General features: G+C 52.4%; 1 protein-coding gene across 6 annotated transcripts in view; it reads left to right on the forward strand.

The window, feature by feature from the left end:
* CUX2 (cut like homeobox 2) overlaps positions 1–22,500 on the forward strand; it is a 351,667-nt gene that overhangs the window by 211,931 nt on the left and 117,236 nt on the right. For 5 of the 6 annotated variants that reach the window (XM_075568157.1, XM_075568155.1, XM_075568153.1 and 2 more), the window contains one exon: positions 15,633–15,773. In XM_075568157.1, the coding sequence (XP_075424272.1) occupies positions 15,633–15,773 (141 nt within the window). Of the gene's footprint in view, positions 1–15,632; positions 15,774–22,239; positions 22,304–22,500 lie in introns of those variants that run through there. The other variant, XM_075568159.1, reaches the window with a different exon arrangement.

Genomic DNA, 22,500 nt, shown 5'->3' on the forward strand with positions numbered 1-22,500 from the left:
TGGCCAGTGTGGTCTAACAGTGACACACACACACTCGCCCCCCCCCCGCCCCCAAGCCGGGCGCCGACATCCCGCCCAGGTAAGTAACTAAACCGCCGCCTCCACTCCCAGCGCACACCCCCTGCCGCCGCCTTCACACTACTGTGCGTCACACTGCCTCACCCCCTGAGCCTCAATACCGCCTCCCGCTGCCTCCAACCCCTGCGCCTCCCCTCCCAGCGCACACCTCTGCCGCCGGGGCCTGCGCCCTCCCCTAACTTCCCGCATTGCCTCCAAGCTCACACCCCGGCTGCTAGAGTCAGGCGGCCGCACGGGGAGCGAGCGCCCGGGACAAAGCGGGGGGAGCGGACAGGCGGCTGGGGGAGAGGCCACAACAATTTCACACACGCTGCTGCTCCCGCCTCAGATCCACGTGGGGAGCGGGCGGACGGGTGAGGGAGCGGGCAGACGCAGTGCACGCGCCCCCTCGTCTGCAGACGGAAGGTTTCGGGGGGGGGGGGGGTGGACGACCGGCAGACAGTGGGGGGAAGGACGAGCAAGCGGCCACATGATACATTGTCACTTACCTCACCCCCCCCTCATCTCCCCCGTCCCTCTCATCTCCCCCCCCTCATCACCCCCCCCCCGCCCCTCATCACCCCCCCCTCATCTCCCCCCCTTCACCTCCTCCTCCCCCTCCCACCTTCCTCCACCCCCTCCCCCTCTCCCCTTTCGTCTCCCCCCCTCCCTCTCCCCCCCTCCCCCTCCCCTCCCCGTTCCCCCTCCCCGCTCACCCCCCCTTCCCATCTCCCCCCCCTTCCCGTCTCCCCCCCCTCCCCGTCTCCCCCGCTCCCGCGTCTCCCCCCTCCCTGTCTCCCCCCCCTCCCTCCCCATCTCCCCTCCCCCTCCCTCCACTCCCCTCCCCCCCTCCCCTCCACCGTCTCCACCCCACTCCCGTCTCCCCCCCTCCCTCCTTCACCCCCTCTTCCCCTCCTCACCCCCCTCCCCCCTGCCCTCCTTCCCCCCTCACCCTCCTCACCTCACCCTCACCTCCCCTCACTCCCCCTCAACCTCCTCCTCCACCTCCCGTCACCCCCTCCCTCCTCCACCCGTCACCCCCCCCCCCTCCACCCACCCTCCCTCACCCCCACTCTCACCCACCTCCTCACCCCCCCCTTCACCTCCCGTCACCCCCCTCCACCTCCCGTCACCCCCCCTCCCCCCTCCCCTCCCCCCCCCCCCGTCCACCCCCTCCCCTCACCCCGTCACCCCCCCTCCACCTCTTGTCACCCCCCTCCACCTCCCGTCACCCGCCCCCTCCACCTCCCGTCACCCCCCCCTCCTCCACCCTCACCCCCCCTCCACCCACCTCCCGTCACCCCCACTCCACCCACTTCCCGTCACCCCCCTCCACCTCCCGTCACCCCCCCTCCACCCCGTCACCCCCCTCCACCTCCTGTCACCCTCCCCCCTCACCACACTCCACCCCGCACCCCCCTCCACCTCCCCGTCACCCCCCACCCCCCCTCCACCTCCCTCACCCGCTCCCCCTCCACCTCCCTCACCCACCCCCCTCCACCTCTCCATCACACCCCCTCCACCATCCTCCACCTCCCGTCACCCCCCCCCTCCACCTCCTTCAGGCCCCCCTCCACCTCCCGTCACCCCTCCCCCCCTCCACCTCCTGTCACCCCCCCCCCCCTCCACTTCCCGTCACCCTCCCCCCGTCACCCCCCTCCACCTCCGTCACCCCCCCCCTCCACCTCCGTCACCCTCCCTCCACCCCGTCACCCTGCCCCCTCACCTCCTCCACCTCCCTCACCCCCCCCCCTCCACCTCTTGTCACCCCCCTCCGACCTCCCCGTCACCGCCCCCTCCACCCTCCTGTCACCCCCCCTCCACCTCCCCTCACTCCCCCTTCCCCTCACCCCACCCTTCACCTCCCCTCCCCCTTCACCTCACTCACCCCCCCTCCCCCTCCCTCACCCCCCCTCCCCTTCACCTCCCTTCACCCCCCCCCTCCCTTCACCTCCCCTCACCCCCCTCCCCTTCACCCCCCTCCCTTCACCTCCCCTCCCCCCCCAAACCCCCTCCCTTCACCTCCCCTTTCCCCCCCCTCCCCTTCACCTCCCCCCCCTCCCCTTCACCTCCCCTTCCCCCCCTCCCCTTCCCTCTCCCCTCTCCCCTTCCCCTCCCCCCCTCCCCTTCCCTCCCCCCTCCCCTTCCCTCTCCCCCTCCCCTTCCTCCCCCCCTCCCTTCACCTCCCCTCACCCCCCTTCACCTCCACTCACCCCCTTCACCTCCACTCACCCCCCTTCACCACTTCCCCCCTTCACCTCTTCCCCCCTTCACTCTTCCCCCTTCACCTCTTCCCCCCCTTCACCTCTTCCCCCCTTCACCTCTTCCCCCCCTTCACCTCTTCCCCCCCCTTCAGCCTCTTCCCCCCCTTCACCTCTTCACCCCTCCTTCACCTCTTCACCCCCCCTCCCCTCACCCCTTCACCTCCCTCCCCTTCACCTCCCCTCACCCCCCTCCCCTCACCTCCCCTCACCCCCCTCCCTTCACTTCACCCTCCCCTCACCCCCCTTCACCTCCCCTCCCCTTCACCTCCCCTCACCCCCCCCTCCCCTTCAATCCCCTCTCTCTCCCCTTCACCTCCCCTTCCCCCCCCTCCCCTTCACCTCCCCTTTCCCCCCTCCCCTTCACCTCCCTTCTTCCCCTCCACTTCACCTCCCCTCCCCCCTCCCCTTCACCTCCCTTTCCCCCCTCCTCCCTTCACCTACCCTTCCCCCCCTCCCCTTCACCCCCCCCTCCCCTTCACCTCCCCCCCTCCCCTTCACCTCCCCCCCTCCCCTTCACCTCCCCTCACCCCCTTTCACCTCCCCTCACCTCACTCACCCCCCTTCACCTCTTACCCCCCTTCACCTCTTACCCCCCTTCACCTCTTCCCCCTTCACCTCTTCCCCCCTTCACCTCTTCCCCCCCCTTCACCTCTTCCCCCCCCTTCACCTCTTCCCCCCTTCACCTCTTCACCCCCCCTTCACAACTTCACCCCCCCTTCACCTCTTCACCCCCCCTTCACCTCTTCACCCCCCTCTCACCTCCCCTCACCCCCTTCACCTCCCCTACCCTTCACCTCCCCTTCACCTCCCCTCACCTTCACCTCCCCTCACCCCGCCTGCCCTTCACCTCCCCCGTCACCCCGCCTTCACCTCCCATCACCCCCTTCACCTCCCCTCACCCCTCCCCTCACCCCCCCTTCACCTTCCCTCACCTCCCCCCTTCACCTCCCTTCCTCCCCCCTACACCTACCCTCCTCCCCCTTCACCTCCCTCCCCCCTACACCTACCTCCCCTCCCCCCCTTCACCTACCCTCACCACCACCCCTCACCACCACCCCGCTTCACCTCCCCTCCCCCCCTGCACCGCCTTTCGGCCGCCCTCCCGCCTCTGCCTTTCGCCCGCCTTTCTGCCTTTCACCCGCCCACCGCTCACACCCCTGCGCCACACAGCCGCCGTACGCACTCAACAGACACCCGCCACACTCGACACACACCCGCCGCCTCTCACCCACCCCACACACTCGACACACACCTGCCGCCTCCCGCCCTTACGCACCAACATCACTGACCAGCTGTCGCCCGCACTCGCCACACACCCGCCGCCTCACACCCTAGCAGGACCCCGACCCACAGCCAGCACCCACTACCCACGCGCCACCCGTACTGAACACCCACCCGCCACCTCACACACGCTCACACCCTAGCAGGACACACGCCTCACATTTTTACATCAATTATGTCACCAAAATATACATTGTACTGTGGTGTGTTTACAATAAACCATTTTTATACAACATCGTATTACATTTTCTTCCATCTTTCTTTTCAACATTATTATCCAACCTTTACAACAAACAGTCACCTATTGTTCCACGATTTATAAATAATACTACCTATTAAGCGTTTATATCCCGGGCCACGCCGGGTATATCAGCTAGTTTATATTAAAACGTAAAGGAGTTGGATGCTGGATGGGTTCGCAATGCTTAGCTAGGCGCTCCAGAACTGATGGGGTTTCAGATCACTCTGCAGTCTGGAAGTATCACTGATGGTCCTGGTGAACCCATGTTTAACATATGATTTAGCGACACTTGAGGGTTTCAAAATGTCAAGTTCCCTTATACTTATATGATGATACCTCAACTATATATGATATGTTTTCCTTGTAGCCCGAGGACCCTGTTGGATTATCTAGGACAGTCACAGGTGGAGATTCCATGTAAATCATCCATTAATTTCAGAGATGATGGCACTAGAGGTGACAACCATGACCATGGCAGTGCAGCTATTGCACTTTCTCACCCCACAAGGTCTATCAATAATTGACAGGGGGAACTCAGGAAGTCTTCTTTTGGTGGGATCCAGTAGGAGAGCCATCAGCCTACCAGTCTCGAAGTGTCCTGCGCTATTGCCTCCTTATATACTAGTCATATTGCCAACTAAAAAAACTGGTGGTCAACCTATGGGAGAAAAAGAAAGGGAACAGGTTAGAGGGTTATCAAGAATGGAGAACAGTGTGTCCAAACCTACCTTCTGCAATAAGGGTTACACTAGAATTCTGATTTGTACTTTCTGTGAGTTTATGATTTAATATGAAATGATGAGTTATTGTAGTTGAAATGTGTGTATTTTTGAGTATATGATTTGTACCTTTTACTTTCAAGTATAATTGAAATATGAAAAATGTAAAAAAATGTGTTGAAATCTGTCAATGTTACTGTCAATAAAAAGAACGATGTCAAAAGAAAAAGGTGGTGGCGGTGCCCTTCTTAACCTCCTTGTCATTCAGGCAGCCAAAGGGTTAATTTCAGAAAATTGTATTAAAGAATTGGCAAAAGTTCTTTAGCTGCCACATTGGAAATACAACACAGCACTTCCAAGCAGTGCCTCACGTCCCTCTATATAAGATGCAAAACCCAGTGTTGTATCTTATATTGCAATGACTTTCTCTGGAAAGTATGTGGTTGATGCTATATGAATAAAACTATACATACAAAATGAATGGCCCTCTATCACCGTACACTCACCCACCTTGGTTACTGACCTACTCTGCCACTTATGAAGAAGTGTCACAGTAAGGGGGCACTGCTGCCCCATTGTGGGTCCCTGCCTAACGGGGAAGATTTTTATGACCAGCGTACCATCTGATCGCCATTTAAATGAAATTAGGACGAGGTGTAATGCATATTGGAATCATGTTGGGATTTGCTAAAGATCTTTCCTGTCGGGGAGGGCCGCCTTGAAGAGCCGAGTGGAGAAGCAATAAATCATTTCCTTTGATAAAAGCGGGGGGTCAGTAGGCTCAGGAGCTTGTAACGAGCCACTCGAGTGAATCGCATTCATTTGCTTTGTTGTGTTTCTTTTTCTCCCCTTGCCTTTTTTCTCATCTTTGAAAGCGTAACCTCGCTACAGCAGAGCAATTGCAATCATTCAGCGATACACACGGTGTGTGTGATGCAGGCGGTGGGGTCAGCCAGTGTCCTGGTAATGAATAGCTGCAGCCAAGGCCGCCTTCCAGAGATGAGGACTTCAGTCTTCACCTAGGCCACAAGTTGTTCAGGGGGAGGTGGTGGGGGGGCGAAGACCCTAGAAGTTGTCGAGGGCTCTCTGCACCTGTACCCCCCAGGCAGCTAGTTGCCCAAGTTGGGCCTGACTTCCAGCTTGCCACAACTTCCAGGTTTGGCATTCCTTCTCCTCTTCCTCTCTCACCCCCCTCCCTCTCCTCTTCCTCTCACTCCCCTCCTTCTCCTCTTCCTCTCTCACCCCCACCTCCTCTTCCTCTCACCACCCTCCTTCTCTTCCTCTCACTCCCCTCCTTCTCTTCCTTTCTCACCCCCCTCTTCCTCTCATCCATCCTCCTTCTCCTCTTCCTCTCTCACCCCCCCAACTTCTCCTCTTCCTGTCTCACCACTCCTCCTTCTCCTCTTCCTCTCTCACCCATCCTCCTTCTCCTCTTTCTCTCACCCCTCTTTCTCCTCTTCCTCTCACCACCCTCCTCTTCCTCTCACTCCCCTCCTCCTCTTCCTCTGTCACCCATCCTTCTCCTCTTCCTCTCTCACCCTCCCACCTTCTCTTCCTCTCACCCTCCTCCTTCTCTTTCTCTCACCCTCTCCTTCTCCTCTTCCTCTCACCCCCCTCATTCTCTTCTCACCCCCTCTTCCTCTTCTCTCACCTCCTCCCTCTCACCTACCTGACTTCGGTGGTCTCAGGTGGACAGGGCAGCAGAGGAGCAGGATGGCGGGTGGGAGAAGAAGTCTGAGGATTGCGGGAGCAGAGCAGGGTTTGGCACAGGACGGCCAGGCAGGAGGTGCGCTGTAGCAGTGGCAGACACCGGAAGTCAGTGAAAGCTTCCAGGTCGGAACGCTGGGGCGTGCTCCCCGGCCGTTCTCCTGTGCCGCCCCCTTCAGACCTCGGTCCTCTTCTCCCACCGCCTGGCGTCCTCCTGCTCTGCTCCTGCTGTTCCGCAGAGGCCGCCGTCTGCCGTACTCCTCCACTGTCCTCTTCTCCCGTTTCCATCCTGCTCCTCCTCTGTTTCCGTCGCCCCCCAAAACGTGCCACCCTGGGCGACCGCCTAAGCCGCCTAGTGGTAGCTCCGGCCCTGAGTGCAGGGAGATGATTAGAAGTCATTGTGTTAGGGCCATACCACTAGAATTTAACCTTAAATGGCAATGATTGTATTTGTAACTGGGAAATTAATATCTGGTCAATAGTGCTATGTACAGTACATATTAGTACAGGTATTTGTAGTATCTGTCAGAATCAGATCAGAAACAGGTTCTTTACCAGACATTTGATCAGCGGGATTACCTGTAAATGGAGTTTTAAGGGTATGAAAACGTGTGTGCAGTTCCACCTTCATCGAGAACGTGCCACTCTTATGTACAGGAACCAGATCTCCCTCTGACAAACACCGTATATAATATTGTGTTTCTGTATTTCTTCCATACCGATGAGAGGCTGGAAAGCTTGTAACAGATCAACTACTTGTTGGTCCAATAAAAGGCATCATACCCCCCACTCCCCTCCCTCCGTAGTTACTGCGTTTACAGGAACACAACCCAAGCTCTTCCTTAGCACACTCACCGGGCTTAGCACACTCACCGGGCTTAGCACACTCACCGGGCTTAGCACACTCACCGGGCTTAGCACACTCAACGGCCTTAGCACACTCACCGGCCTTAGCACACTCACCGGGCTTAGCACACTCACCGGGCTTAGCACACTCACCGGGCTTAGCACACTCACCGGGCTTAGCACACTCACCGGGCTGTCGTGTAATGCAGTTGTAGAAACAGTCACTTCTTTTTATCTCTGTATCTGGTCGTGACCGGACTTTGGCCGGGAATTGGAGCATTTCATGCCGCTACTGGGGTTTTTTCTGATGGTCCTTGCAGGGATTTCTCCTAAAAAAAAAAAAAAGAGTCTGACAGAACCCCTTCCGGGTTCCGATGTTCAGAGTCCATCCTTGAATCCACAGAAATTTGAGGCTGCACAATGGTTGGTGTTTGATTTCTGCTTCTGCGCATAGAAGTGTCTAGTTTATCACGCTCATATTTTTTTCACGTTTAATTGACTCAAGTTCTTTCTGATAGACTAATTGAATTATTTTGTGTAATGTGGTTTCGTACTGTACTGTTCCTGCAATGCTGATCGGGTCACCGCACTCCTCTTAAAGTCTCATTCAATACTCCCCAAAAGTTAGGGCAATTAAATCCATTGAATGCTTATTCAGAATTTTGTACGTTTTTTCACAACACTTGGAATGATTTCTGCACAGCATAGGATGGAAGTTAACTCGTATTTTTCAGATCCGTTTCGCCGTCAAATATTCAAGGAGTGTAGACTGGTGTCAGAGATTTGTCTCCTCCGTTGTGGTCAGTTCAAGTTTTGCTACTATCTTTGTGTAGAAATGATGTCCTGGTCTGGTTAAGACGTATGAGAATCACCCTGGGAATAGGCAAAGGTATCAGCCTTCCTACTGCTGGTCATAGTTATGTCCTGCAAGAGCATTATTAGTGCAAAGCAATAATAATGTAGCAAGAAGAGCCAAGAAGAGCCCAAAGCTATGCTGCCCGCCACACTTAAGGACCAGTAGACCTATTCACTTTGGTGCTCAAACCTCGCTCATCACTGTCACCATGTGCAAGACATTAAAGCATGCAGGCATCAGGAAGAGTGAATGGAAGGGGGCACTCGGCCTAACGTAGACCTCACTGCTCCAGAATACATTTAGTCACAACATTTCCTGAGGTCCCAAGCAGGGCGACAACGTTGGGGGCACTTGCACCTTCTTCAGGACAATGCTCAGTCAAACAGATTCTTACCAGCATATTTGTAGAAAAAGTTATGAACTCGCCCCCCCCCCCCCCCCCCAACCACTAAGGGTGAACACCGGCAAATGTTGGAACCCGGCCAACCGCGACATTGTTTCAACGTATGACGTCTTGCGTGCAACCCGCTCACCCGGTCCGGTAACAGCAAATTACGGCAATCCCGAAGTGCTCACGACGTGGGTCATTTAAAAATGAAAGAGATCAATACAATCACTGGGGGTGTAGATCTGTGGGGTGTGTATCCAGTTAGGTTTGGGGTGTTAATGTGGTTTCGTACCGTGATGCTTGGGCACGTTTTTTCTCCTGAATCAAAATCCACCTCCTCTTTAGTGGGTTACACCCCTTACCAGGGGACCTCGGTTTCTACCCCCACCACCCGTGTGGGACTACATCATCCTGAGAGACTATGAATGGATGTTACACTACTACTAATTGTCCACCGCGGGGAACAGGTGTCCTGGTACTAGGTGTCTGTGATGGGCACAGCTGGCACCTATTTGAGAATACAGTGAGTGAAGTACCTTTCTTCCGAAAGAGTATATGCCATAGATATAGACGTACCCATAGGTACCCATAGGTTCCGGGCCTGACCCCACGCGGCTGCATTTTGGGGAATAGATCTGTGTAGGAGAGGCCTTGGATTAATTTTTTATTGTGGCTGTTTTCATTGTGTTGATCTTTTTATTATAGAAATCACCCCCTCCATGAACCCTTCGGGATTGTTGTCTATTGCTATGTTGCCAGACCGGGTGGGCGGGTTGCACTCAGACGTCTGAAGATGACGTCATACATTGCGACAATGTCGCGGTCGGACTGTTTCCCCGCGTTTACCGGCGTCCGCACTTGGTGGTGGGGGTGAGTTCATCACTTTTTCTATAAATATGCTGATCTCTGTAGGAATCTGTTTGGCTGGGCATCGATCTGAAGAAGGGGCAAGTGTCCCCAACATTACCGCACTGGCTGGGAATTTTGTGGATAAAGGTCAGCTTGAGAGGTAGGTCTGCGCTGGACGGTCTGCGTCCTTCTATTCGCGCTTCCTGATCCCTATTGACTGGTGTCACTACGTGCTCAACAAGAGTGTGCACAACCAGAGCCCCCCTCTCTTATCTTCATTGTCTCCCTGATGAGAACAGGGTGGGCTAAGGTTAAAGAAAACACTTGATTGATGAACATTTCCCCATTCTGAGACCCGGAAGAAATGCACTTTCGAAATATTTTTTTTATGGGGGTGAGGGGGAGGAGAGTCACATCTTTGCTTTTAGCGGGTTAGATTAGTTCAAGGAAGCCAATGTAGATTGGCAGATTGTATCTGAGCTTTATTACATTCCAAAAACATCTGCATGACACCAAAAAGTGGCAAACTTTGGGCCAGTGGCCCCTTGTTGCTTGATATTATTGCTGACCAGCAAGTTGCACGCGTACCTGTTTTTCTGGACTACTCTGAACCCACCCAGGGTGAGGGCGGCTGTCCACTGGGTATTTTGGCTGTTTATATGGGATTGGTGAATGACTGAGACACTTGTGCCGAAGCAGGGACATCCTTAAAACCTAACCTGTTGGTGGCCCTTAAAGACTGGAGTTGCCCTCTCCCCCCCCCCTGGATTAGGGGTTCATAAACATTTTGCACTGAACTAGCCAAAAGTATGAACCCCTTATCCAGGGGTGGCCAACTCCTGTCCTCCAACAGTTCAGGTTTTAAGGATATCCCTGCTTCAGCACAGGTGGTGCAGTCATTGACTGAGCCACTGATTGAGCCACCTGTGCAGAAGCAGGGATATCCTCAAGACCTGACCTGTTGGGGGCCATGGAGGACTGGAGTTGGTCGGGCCTGCCCTAATCTATTCCCATATGGTACCCCGCTTGGCTCGACCAGTAATCAGACTAGAGCAGCACGCGTTTCTGTGTAAAAAGACTGGGACGCAATAATGTTCGTTAATGTTTTCTGAAGGAAAATACTCCCCGCCTCTCTCCCTCCCAGAGAAACGCGCTGCGCATGCGGAGCGTATTCTCATCAGCAAACTTGCTTTCCATACTGCCGTCCCTGGGGGGGGGGGAGGGGGAGAAGCACATGTAGACACACTCAGAGCACTGCGTCCGCTACACGTGCGCACTCTGTTACTAGCCCGGAAAAAGATGGCTTTTCAAACTTTTGCAGCAAATATCGGTCTTTTTAAAGCTGAGTCGCTGCACTTTGAAAGCGTCGGTTCCAATGTTTTGCTTTTCTCCGGGAACACCAAATTCAGGCATATCGGCTGCTCGTGTGCTTCTGTTGGGCTAATGATGGCATCATAATTACCTCGCGGACACAGGGAGACACACGTGGAAGGATTTAGGGGTGGCTTTGAGGACGGATTTGCACCAGGAGACGTTAAATAAAGATTGTAAAATCCTTTGAAGCTTTTGTTTCCCAGGGAACTGCAAAAAGTTCAAAACCTGTTTATAACATACGTATAATATAGGGAGTCACAGCCGCTCTCCTGGTCACACTAGTATTTTTTAATAGGTTTGAAGCAGGGGGTCTCCAGAGCTGGACCTCGTTAATTTCAGCTCCGGGGTCCCCCTGCTCCCCGAGATGCATACCTCAGAAGGGGGTGCCAGCAGCAGCTCCAGCTGGGCTTGTTGGGGCTAGCGTAATGGCGGTTTAAATGTCCCTCACCCGGCAGGCCAATAGGAAGCTGTGATGTCATCACTCGCGGATTCCTATTGGCCCATGTGACATGGGACATTTAACCTGAGCAGAGATACCGGCGCCCCCTTGCGTATTACGCTGAAATTAGCGTAATTGAGCTCCGGAAACCCCCTGCTTCAAAGCCACGTAAAACAAACGCGTAACGCTGCTTTAACGGAGCGAATCGACATTGTTTTGTGAGATCTATAACTGTTGTTAGTTCCCTTTTGTCCTATAAGGTGCTGCCCCTTTAGGTAATGTAGCTGCACCGCTAATTATCCTACAGTAACGTTGTCAGTGGCTCACGGCGTGGGACGCAGGAACTACAGGCCGCACGTGCGGAGAGGCTGCACTTTGCGACCGCATTTAGCACAAGGGCGATCTTGGGAAGTGTGGGCTCCACCAGCTGTCCCAGGACTGGCTCGCCCGGGGAACCTGCTCTGTTTGTGCCGCCCGCTTCCGGCATTGACCGACCTGCGTTTGGAAATGGCGGCAGTAACAGGAGATTGCATGTCGGCCATTTTGCTAGTTCTAAAAACAGAGAACCTGTTGAAATTCACTGCAGCTGCACCAGGACGCGGACCGCCAGCCTCCAGGGTCACATTTAATACGAGAGCTTCATTTCTGTGCTTCCTTACCAGGGTAGACATGTGACAACTGCCATTAAATTAACCCGTAACGTGAAACGCGACCTGGACGAGCACATTTGCTGCCAGCGGAGGCTGCGGCCTTGTTCTGAGCAACCTCCAGGACTTCAGGCACAGTGCTCCTTACTTAATGGCGTGAAGCCATTGATGGACTTCAATATGGAGTACAGTGTCTGCAGGCCTCTCCGGCACCGCGCAGTCACATGGCGACCCTTAACCTGTAAGCGAAAGAGGAGTCCTCTTCCATTTCCCTTCACTGCAGATCGCGTCCTGCGCTCCGTGGGAAAACAGGACGCGATCTAAGCTGAAAAACACCCCCACTGCTTGGGCATGAGGTGATGACTACATGTTGGGCACTCAAGTAGTAACAAATGGTATTGTAAGTAGTTTGTATATTCGGTGTTGAGGAGAAATTGCTTGTCTGTGTAATGCAGCCGTTCTCCCTGTTTTACACTGTGCACCACCTGCAAAACATATTTATTCCCTGAACCCCTAACTAATCAATTTATTGCCGACTCATCAGACTATCGCTACCAAACCTGTGTGACCGATGCCGGGGATTATAGTGTCCTGATCTCGCAGGGGGAGCGCACGCTTAATAAGGTCCCAAACTGCCCCTCAGTGTGCCCGGGCAGCATGGGGGATATAGCTGTCACTCACTGCAGGAGCCTCCAAAGTCGTGCCCCACAATGCCTTGCTGAGATTGATGATGCAAAGCATTGTGCAAAACATTTGCGTCTTTGGTGGGTCCTGCTGTGACAGCTATATCCCCCCACACTACGGTGCAATTTGGGGCGTTACAAGGTGTCAGTCCCCACACGGCCTCGGGAACCTCACTATACAGCCTGGAATCTGCTATTATATATTTTGGGGGGCAACTCCCTTGAAGACACCTCACTAACCCCTTGGGCCTGCCGAACCCCCTGATCTACTGTATGAAGCAGCAGCCCAGACTAGCTCTTTTATTATTTTAACTATGGGTTTTTTGACAGAATTCTAGTCTGGCGCTTTACCTGGAACCAAGCTCCACCATCTTTAGCTCCGGGGCTCCCTGGCTCCCCAGAAACTTATCAGTTTAGTTGCTGGTGTGTTCCTCCCCCTTAGGGAAATGTAACTGATCGCCAAATCCAGTGGGTCCTGCAGGCCAATGGGAAGCTCCGGCGTAATCCAGTGACCATGCAATAGTGTACTGTGTAAGGAAAATTAAACCGCCCCATTCAAGCCCTAAAGTTCTCCTCACTAGAACATTTAGAAACTTTAACCCACAACAGTTTCTGGATGACCTTACCAACTGCCCGTGGCACAGAATCGATTTAATTCCCGACCCTGATTCTGCGCTCGACTATTTCCTATCCGAGTTCTTAAAACTCTGCGATACCCATGCTCCACTACGCAGAATAAGGGTACGGGGTGCCCACTTTCCATGGGTTACACCTGACCTTATAGCACTCTACCAGTTCAGGGATACCTTGTGGAAAAGGTACAAAGTAACTGGCACTACCAAGGATCTCAATCACTACAGATGCCTGCGGAACATGTGCACAAGGCAAACAAGGCACGCAAAAGCACAATATTACTCAGACAATCTCCACCAAAATACATCAAACCCAGCTAACTTCTGGAAGGTTATCAACAATATATTCCAGCCTCCTAACCATCAACAACCAAGTAATATCACTAAGGGGGATATTACTCTGACAAACCCCACCGACATTGCAAATGCATTCAATGATTACTTTGTGGGGTGTGCTACTAACTTATTAGCAAAACGCAACCCAAACCACAAACCTGAATCTCATCCTGGGAGTACCCCTATAGCCCCACCCCCTCCCAACATTGCCCACAATTTTCAATTTGGCCCAGTATCTGAAGAGGAGATTACACAAGCGCTTCTCAAATTAAAACTAAGCAGCCAATGTGGACCCGATTTACTACAATCTAGGTTCCTAAGACCTGGTGCCCCAGCAATTGCCAAACCAATTGCTTTCATAGTCAACTCTATCCTGTCTGCTGGCCATATCCCTAAGACCTGGAAAGCTGCCAGAGTTGTCCCAATCTTCAAAAGTGGGGACAAAACACTGTCTCAAACTACAGACCAATCTCCCTTCTCCCAATCCTATCCAAAGTCATGGAAAAATGTGTCCACTCCCAATTAAGCGATTTCTACACCAAGACAAATTTCCCTAGCCAATTCCAATCTGGGTTTCGCCCCAAACACTCTACCGTAACTACCCTGCTAAAAGTTTGCAATGAAATCCAGTGTGGAATGGAACGGGGTCAACTCACTGGTGCAGTATTCCTAGATTTTGCAAAGGCTTTTGACACAGTCGATCATGTTATCCTGCTTAACAAACTCCAGAGCTCGGAATAGGAAAGCATGTTTTACACTGGTTTCAGTCCTACCTATCAGGAAGATCCCAACATGTGTCCATCTCTGGCTCTAACTCCAACCTCCTGGATATCACCTGTGGTGTCCCGCAAGGCTCTGTTCTGGGGCCCCTACTCTTCTCAGTGTTCAATGATCTTCCCACAGCTTGTAAGGAAGCCTCAATACACATGTATGCAGATGACACAATCCTATATGCACACAGCCATAGCCTCTCTGACCTTCAACACATACTTCAGTCTGACTTTTTGAGACTCGAAAACTGGATTTCCCAAAACAAACTGTTTTTAAACACTGACAAGACTGCAACAATGGTATTTGGGACCAAGACTACATTTTTAAAGCTGCCAGCGACTGAGCTCCAGATTAGAACCAACGCTAACACCACCCTAACCCGTGTCACTAGTTTTAAATACCTGGGCATATGGTTTGACTCCCACTTAACATTCGGGATGCACATTGATACCCTGACAACCAAGACCTATGCCAAACTAGGGGTACATTGCAGGAACAAATCCTCCCTAAGTCTCCTGGTCAGAAAGCGTATCGCACAGCAGTTGCTAATGCCAATTATTGACTATGGAGACGTAGTATATGGCTCGGCTCCTCAAACCCACCTTAGCAAACTTAACACCCTCTACAACTCAATTTGTCATTTTGTTCTCCAATGCAACTACAACACACATCACTGTGAAATGCTCAAAGAACTAGATTGGTCATCACTTGAGTCTATGCGCAAAGTTCACCTTTCCTGTCTTGCCTTCAAATTCTTTATGGGCAAGCTACCCATCTACCTGAACTAGCTCCTCACCCCTACCACATGCAGCACTTATCACCTGAGATCAGACTCCGAAAGACTTTTCATGGTCACAAGGCTCAACAAAGTATCCGGCCGTTCCTCCTTCTCCTTCCGTGCACCCCAAAACTGGAACAACCTACCAGAGACTCTCACATCCACCACCAGCTTAAGTTCTTTCAAATCTAAGGCTGTCTCACATTTTAATCTGGTCTGTAACTGTTACATACGCCTATAATATACATCTTCTCTAACTGTGCATGCAATGTCTTGTATATAATGTATACCCTGCTCATTATATAACTGTATTTGTAAACATGTATTATTTGTCTTAACTCTGTGCCCAGGACATACGTGAAAACGAGCGGTAACTCTCAATGTATTACTTCCTGGTAAAACATTTTATAAAAAAATAAAGTAATCGGGGAGGGGATGATGTGGCGGCTTCTTATTGGATGACTGTTTAAATATCCATGTAATTAAACCAGGGGGCCACAATAGCACAACTCCCCCCTCCCCCTTCTTCTCCCCCTCCCCCCTCTTCTCCCCCTCCCCCCTCTTCTCCCCCTCCCCCCGTTTACTAGCTAACCTTGGTATGCAGGGTATAGGATCTAAAACGTGTAAAGCAAAATAAAAAGGATGGCAGAGTATTTGTAAGCACTTTGTGGTTTCCCACGTCCCCCTCTTTAAGAGGGGCTGCCCTGATAGAATGACATGGAGTGGCTGTGGCAGTGATGTCCTCTCCATCTGTCTCCACGCAGATCCTGCCCCTGTGCTGGAAGCAGCACAAGGCTTAGAAGACCGGCTGCAGCAACTTCAGCGCGTCGATCCCGACAACAAGACCGTCAAGGAGCTCAGCCAACACTGGGAGAAGTATTCCGATTTCCTCCGCGTGGCCAAAGGTACAACTCATTTTATTTTCTATTTGTACACAGGCTCTGGGCAAAGACACATTACTTTTCAACGTGTCCAAATTCGATTTGTGGGGTTTTCCGGATATTATAATGTTTTCCCCCAAATTTCCGATATTTTTCCGAATTGTTGAGTATCCTCCAGTTTCCCATCGAGCACAGGACGCCACCTGACCAGTGAGGAACCGGGGGAGGAGGACACCTCCTCTTTCACTGCCTCCAAAATGGCCGCCAGGGTCACATGACCGCACTGTGCCGGAGGGGCCACAGAACCACAAACCTTTCTTCAGCACTCAAAGGGTTAAAGTTTGATGGGAAACTAATGTAGTCGAACCCGCAACGCCCACCGACTTTCAGCGTTAACCTTGCAGTGCCCTTCTATCGTACCAGGTTCCATCACGGCCACTTGCTCGTTTTCTCAGGGCAGATCAGGCGGTCTGCTGCGACAGAGCGTCCAACCCAAACAAGCGCCCTCCTCTTCCGTTTCTGACATCCGGGCGCCAGCCGCGTCGTGTGAACGCTGCAGTAGCGATCACACGAAGCAGAAGGGCCGGCGGTCCCAGAGGAACCGGTAAAAGGCTACGCAAACTTGCTAACATTCTGGGAGAAGGCGCGTAATAAAGTTCAAACATCGCCCGCCTCTTCTTTAGTTGCAAACTTTTACAGTAATAAATGGAGGGGGGGGGGGGAGGGGGGTTTAAACTTTGTTTTGGATGTGTAAAAAAAAACAAAAACCATGTGGACCTTTCAACTCTGTAAAAATTGGCGAGTTTTTTTAAATTGTTTGTCCAATTTAGTAGCAAAAGATGACACTGTGCTCATCTGCATGACATTACCCAGAATCCCTAGCTGCAGTGGCAGCACTGTATGCCAAGAGATAATGGGGAAAGGCAGGGCTGCAGACCTGTCAGACGCGTGGATGTGCTCACACGTGGTATTTTTGTTTGCTGTCCAATTAATTAAAAGAAAACAACAACGAAGAACATGAATCTAAGAATGGGCCACTCTCTGGTATGGAGTCAAATGTCTCTCGGATTCAAAAGTTCGTACCACACTTAGAAAACCTGCCCATCCTCAGGAGAGGGATCGCGGACAGAATTAGCTGTGACTACAATTCTGCACTAGCCGTAAATATTAGAGACTGGGGTATCCTCTGCAGAGAACAGATGAGAGAAATGATGGGTTTGTGGCTGGAAGCTTCTGTGACGGTGTCTGTGCATATCTATTCCATGCCATTGTATCTGATGCCCAGGCTGTTCTGCAGGTGTAGTCCATGCTACAGTATGCCAGCATACCTTCTACCCCGTGCCATGTATTATTTGAGTAAATATCCACCTGTTTTATAGCTTAACGTTAACCTTTGGAGAGAAGCTACACTAGTTATTGAGGCCCATGCAGAGCTAAAGTGATGGATCAACAACCTATTTGGCAGCTAACATATATGTTGCCTTTTGTGATGAGACAGTTTGCTAGTCTTCGAAGCCTCCGGTAAATAGTTATTTTGTCTTTGTTCTTGATTTGTAAAGTAATTAAGATGCCATCATTAGTCAGATAAACACAAGTAGCTGAAAATCTAAACATGCACCTTTTTCACACAATACCAATAAGACGTTTACTTGAAGGACGATTTGAAGCTTTCTCAGAAAGATTACTTATTCATTATTGGTTGATTATGAAATAGATAAAAATAAAGTGTGACCCGCTACATGAGACTGCTTTAAATAGGCGAATATTATATATTATAGCTTTGCACACAAGCTTCAAACCTTCAAGACCTCAAAGGTTTTTTCTTTGGGTGGAGTGGAAAGGGTATACTATATGCGGAGTAACCCGTGTTTTTCCTTGTTGTTAATTCCTATATCAGAACTCATTTCAATCTTAATAACGCTTTTTTTCGTTGAACATAACTATAACTTAGATGTTGCAGATACTGTCACTTGGTATATAGAGCAGGGGTTCTCAACTCCAGTCCACAAGCCGCCCAGCCCCCCTCAACAGGTAAGGTTTAAAGGATATCCGAGCTTCAGCACAGGTGGCTCAATCAGTCCCTGCTTCAGCACAGGTTGCTCAATCAGTCCCTGCTTCAGCACAGGTGGCTCAATCAGAGGCTCAGTCATCGGCTGAGCCACCTGTGCTGGAGCTGGGTTATCCTGAAAACCTGACCTGTTGGGCGGAGCTTGAGGACTGGAGTTGAGGCCGCCTGCACTATCACAGGGCACTACAAAGGGGCCGCATCAGAAAACATTTAGGATTAGAAGCGCCGCACACTTACTGTAATGTCATTTTAGATACATTTTAACACTTACAAATATTATATTTCAACATTTTCCCAGCATTGATAACATCTGTGCCATATATATATATTTACACGCGCGCTACTTTCACGTGAGTTTCAATGGGAAAAACTTCACCTGGCTGCCTAGGCCACAAGTATGAAATTAGCAGGATCGGAGAGTCCACGGGCCACGTGAAGGCCACGTGAAGGCCCCGCGTAGGACGCCAGCACAAGAGCGCTGGTCTCATCCTCGCTGTCATATTTTCCGCCTCCCGACTGTTGACAGTGGTTCTTTTTCCCCTTCTATTGCCCACGGGGGTGAAATGACAATACAATATAGCACAAATTAGCCGTCTGTTTCTTTAATAGAAGTGAACTTAGAACCGTCTGAAACCGCACAAAGTCTAACGAAGCTGGAGTCTGCAGACATCAAAGCCCGGCGTAAACACGGGCTACAAAGTAATCAAGGATTCATTTCACAGAAGCCCAAAGCTCAGAGACAACGATGCAATTTGTATTCATCTGGCATTATATTTATATTTTTAGTAGATGGGGGACTTTGTTTTTTTTTTTAAGAAGACATTCCCCCCCCCCCCCGGGGTGTAAAATGTGTCCACTGCCCGAGTTATTGTAAATCTGTTGTTATCTAGCAAATAAAAGCAGCAGTGACAGCAGCATTTTGATAACCAAGCCATTGTGACAGTGGTGTTTTTATAAAAAAAAATCCTCCCACTTCAGAGGTCAGTATTTTTGCTACGAGGCCACTTGCATTTACTTTTTTCTTCTTCATTCAAATGATTTAATTGTTCTGGAGACACACACACACACTCACACACACAATCTTCCTCAATCTACGCCGACCCCCAAATAATACACTCCAGTCCTGAAGGGCCACCAACAGGTCAGGTTTTAAGGACATCCCTGCTACAGCACAGGTGGCTCAATGAGTAGCTCAGTAGATGACGACACCAACTGTGCTGAAGCAGTGACATCCCTAAAACCTGACCTGTTGGTGGCCCTTGGGGACTGGTGTTGGCCGCTCCTGCAGTAGGGGATAACGCACAGTTAATGTATTTTACCGCCGGTATGTACATTAACTGTGTGTTATCTGGTTTCCCACCGTACTGGACAGGGTTCTTAAACCAGCAATCCCTCCAGTGCCCGCCTGGGTTTAACTGGTATCATTTTATAATAATCGTGCTTTTCTTAATCTCTAGCTTCTGAGGTTACCATGGAAACCGTCACGCTGCGCTGGGCTCTGGGGAGAGCGCCACTTTATTCTCCCGGACATTTAATATTTCCATAACCTACATCTCCTGAACGGAGCATCGGATTAAATAATAATAAAACCCCAGTGTTGGAAAGCACGTAAACATTACGTGGCAATAAAGCAGCGCTAAAGGAAACGCTGAGCGACAGTAAGCCGCGTTATAACATCGCAGGCTCGTTAATTAACAGATACCCGGAACATAGTGAGCCGGGCTCGTCAACTAGTTCTGCAAAGGGGCCAGGTCAGAAAACATTTACATGCAGAAGGGGCCCACACTCCTTGTAATGTCTTTGTACAATGTTATTATTGCAACGTGTTGTAGTGTGTATAACATCTGTATATATATTGAGAAGCGAGTGTGCGCGTGACAAACTGCGCCCCAACTTCCCGCGGGGCCGGGCTTTTAGCCAGGACTGGCAACAGATGTCCTGTGGGCCAGGACTAGAGGACTCTTCTCTCTCCCCCCACCCCCCTCCGCTATCACTCAATTACCCCCTCTCACTCAATCCCCCCCCCTCCTCACTCTCAGTTCCCCCTTCTCCCCTGGCCACACACACACACACACACACACAATTCCCCCCAATATGCATACAATTACGCCACACCAATACTCACACAATACCCCCACGCCTCCCACACTGACCCCCTCCCCCCAATACAAAATCATGACGCCGCACGAGGTAAGGGGGAGGGCGCAACAACAGAGGAGTTTAGGCAGGGGGGGGGCGCAGCAAAAAAAGTTTGCGCACCCCTGAGCTGCTTCAGCACGGTCCCACCCTGTATTGTATCTTTCCTTGTGCGCACCCCTGAGCTTCAGCACGGTCCCACCCTGTATTGTATCTTTCCTTGTGCGCACCCCTGAGCTTCAGCACGGTCCCACCCTGTATTGTATCTTTCCTTGTGCGCACCCCTGAGCTTCAGCACGGTCCCACCCTGTATTGTATCTTTCCTTGTGTGCACCCCTGAGCTTCAGCACGGTCCCATCCTGTATTGTATCTTTCCTTGTGCGCACCCCTGAGCTTCAGCACGGTCCCACCCTGTATTGTATCTTTCCTTGTGCGCACCCCTGAGCTGCTTCAGCACGGTCCCACCCTGTATTGTATCTTTCCTTGTGCGCACCCCTGAGCTTCAGCACGGTCCCACCCTGTATTGTATTTCCTTGTGCACCCCTGAGCTTCAGCACGGTCCCACCCTGTATTGTATCTTTCCTTGTGCGCACCCCTGAGCTTCAGCACGGTCCCACCCTGTATTGTATCTTTCCTTGTGCGCACCCCTGAGCTTCAGCACGGTCCCACCCTGTATTGTATCTTTCCTTGTGTGCACCCCTGAGCTTCAGCACGGTCCCATCCTGTATTGTATCTTTCCTTGTGCGCACCCCTGAGCTTCAGCACGGTCCCACCCTGTATTGTATCTTTCCTTGTGCGCACCCCTGAGCTGCTTCAGCACGGTCCCACCCTGTATTGTATCTTTCCTTGTGCGCACCCCTGAGCTTCAGCACGGTCCCACCCTGTATTGTATTTCCTTGTGCACCCCTGAGCTTCAGCACGGTCCCACCCTGTATTGTATCTTTCCTTGTGCGCACCCCTGAGCTTCAGCACGGTCCCACCCTGTATTGTATCTTTCCTTGTGCGCACCCCTGAGCTTCAGCACGGTCCCACCCTGTATTGTATCTTTCCTTGTGCGCACCCCTGAGCTTCAGCACGGTCCCACCCTGTATTGTATCTTTCCTTGTGCGCGCCCCTGAGCTTCAGCACGGCCCCACCCTGTATTGTATCTTTCCTTGTGCGCACCCCTGAGCTTCAGCACGGCCCCACCCTGTATTGTATCTTTCCTTGTGCGCACCCCTGAGCTTCAGCACGGCCCCACCCTGTATTGTATCTTTCCTTGTGCGCACCCCTGAGCTTCAGCACGGTCCCACCCTGTATTGTATCTTTCCTTGTGCGCACCCCTGAGCTTCAGCACGGTCCCACCCTGTATTGCATCTTTCCTTGTGTGCACCCCTGAGCTTCAGCACGGTCCCACCCTGTATTGCATCTTTCCTTGTGTTTGGTCTTTTATAACCTTTGTAACCGGGACGCGCTTTGCGTTCCATTGGGAGAAACGCGCTATAAATAAAGTTATTATAATGGATATAAAGTCCCATTTTTTAAACTTGATTTCCCCCCAGATATATAGGGATACTTGGAGTGTGCATTGTGCTGTGCCATTAGGCACTTTCCTCCGGAGTAAGACCCCGGCAGGTCGGACTGCATGTATGGCAGGTCGGACTGTATGTATGGCAGGTCGGACTGTATGTCTGGCAGGTCGGACTGTATGTCTGGCAGGTCGGACTGTATGTCTGGCAGGTCGGACTGTATGTCTGGCAGGTCGGACTGTATGGCAGGTCGGACTGTATGTCTGGCAGGTCGGACTGTATGGCAGGTCGGACTGTATGTCTGGCAGGTCGGACTGTATGTCTGGCAGGTCGGACTGTATGGCAGGTCGGACTGTATGTCTGGCAGGTCGGACTGTATGTCTGGCAGGTCGGACTGTATGGCAGGTCGGACTGTATGTCTGGCAGGTCGGACTGTATGGCAGGTCGGACTGTATGTCTGGCAGGTCGGACTGTATGTCTGGCAGGTCGGACTGTATGTCTGGCAGGTCGGACTGCATGTATGGCAGGTCGGACTGTGTGGCAGGTCGGACTGTGTGGCAGGTCGGACTGTGTGGCAGGTCGGACTGTGTGGCAGGTCGGACTGTGTGGCAGGTCGGACTGTATGGCAGGTCGGACTGTATGTATGGCAGGTATAATGCGCGCCGGTAGCGCTGGAAGCGCAGTGTTGCGCTGCTCAGGGAGCTTGGGAGTTCTCAGGCATTCCGGCCACTAGGGGCCACAAGTGACTCCGCCTGAGCCGGTTACACTCCGGGCTAAGCGCACACTGCACATCCAGCCGGGGAGGCGCACACCCCCCACTCACCGGGGCACCCCGAGCAGGGGTCAGTGGCTACCCCGGGGGGAGAGGAGAGGGGTCAGTGGCTCACCCGGGGGGAGAGGGGTCAGTGGCTCCCCCGGGGGGAGAGGAGAGGGGTCAGTGGCTCCCCCGGGGGGAGAGGAGATGGGTCAGTGGCTCCCCCGGGGGGGGGGGGAGGAGGAGGATCAGTGGCTCCCCCGGGGGGGGGGAGGAGGAGGATCA

This window comes from Ascaphus truei, chromosome 13 (genome assembly GCF_040206685.1).
Source record: "Ascaphus truei isolate aAscTru1 chromosome 13, aAscTru1.hap1, whole genome shotgun sequence".
In the NCBI taxonomy this organism is placed as follows: domain Eukaryota; kingdom Metazoa; phylum Chordata; class Amphibia; order Anura; family Ascaphidae; genus Ascaphus; species Ascaphus truei.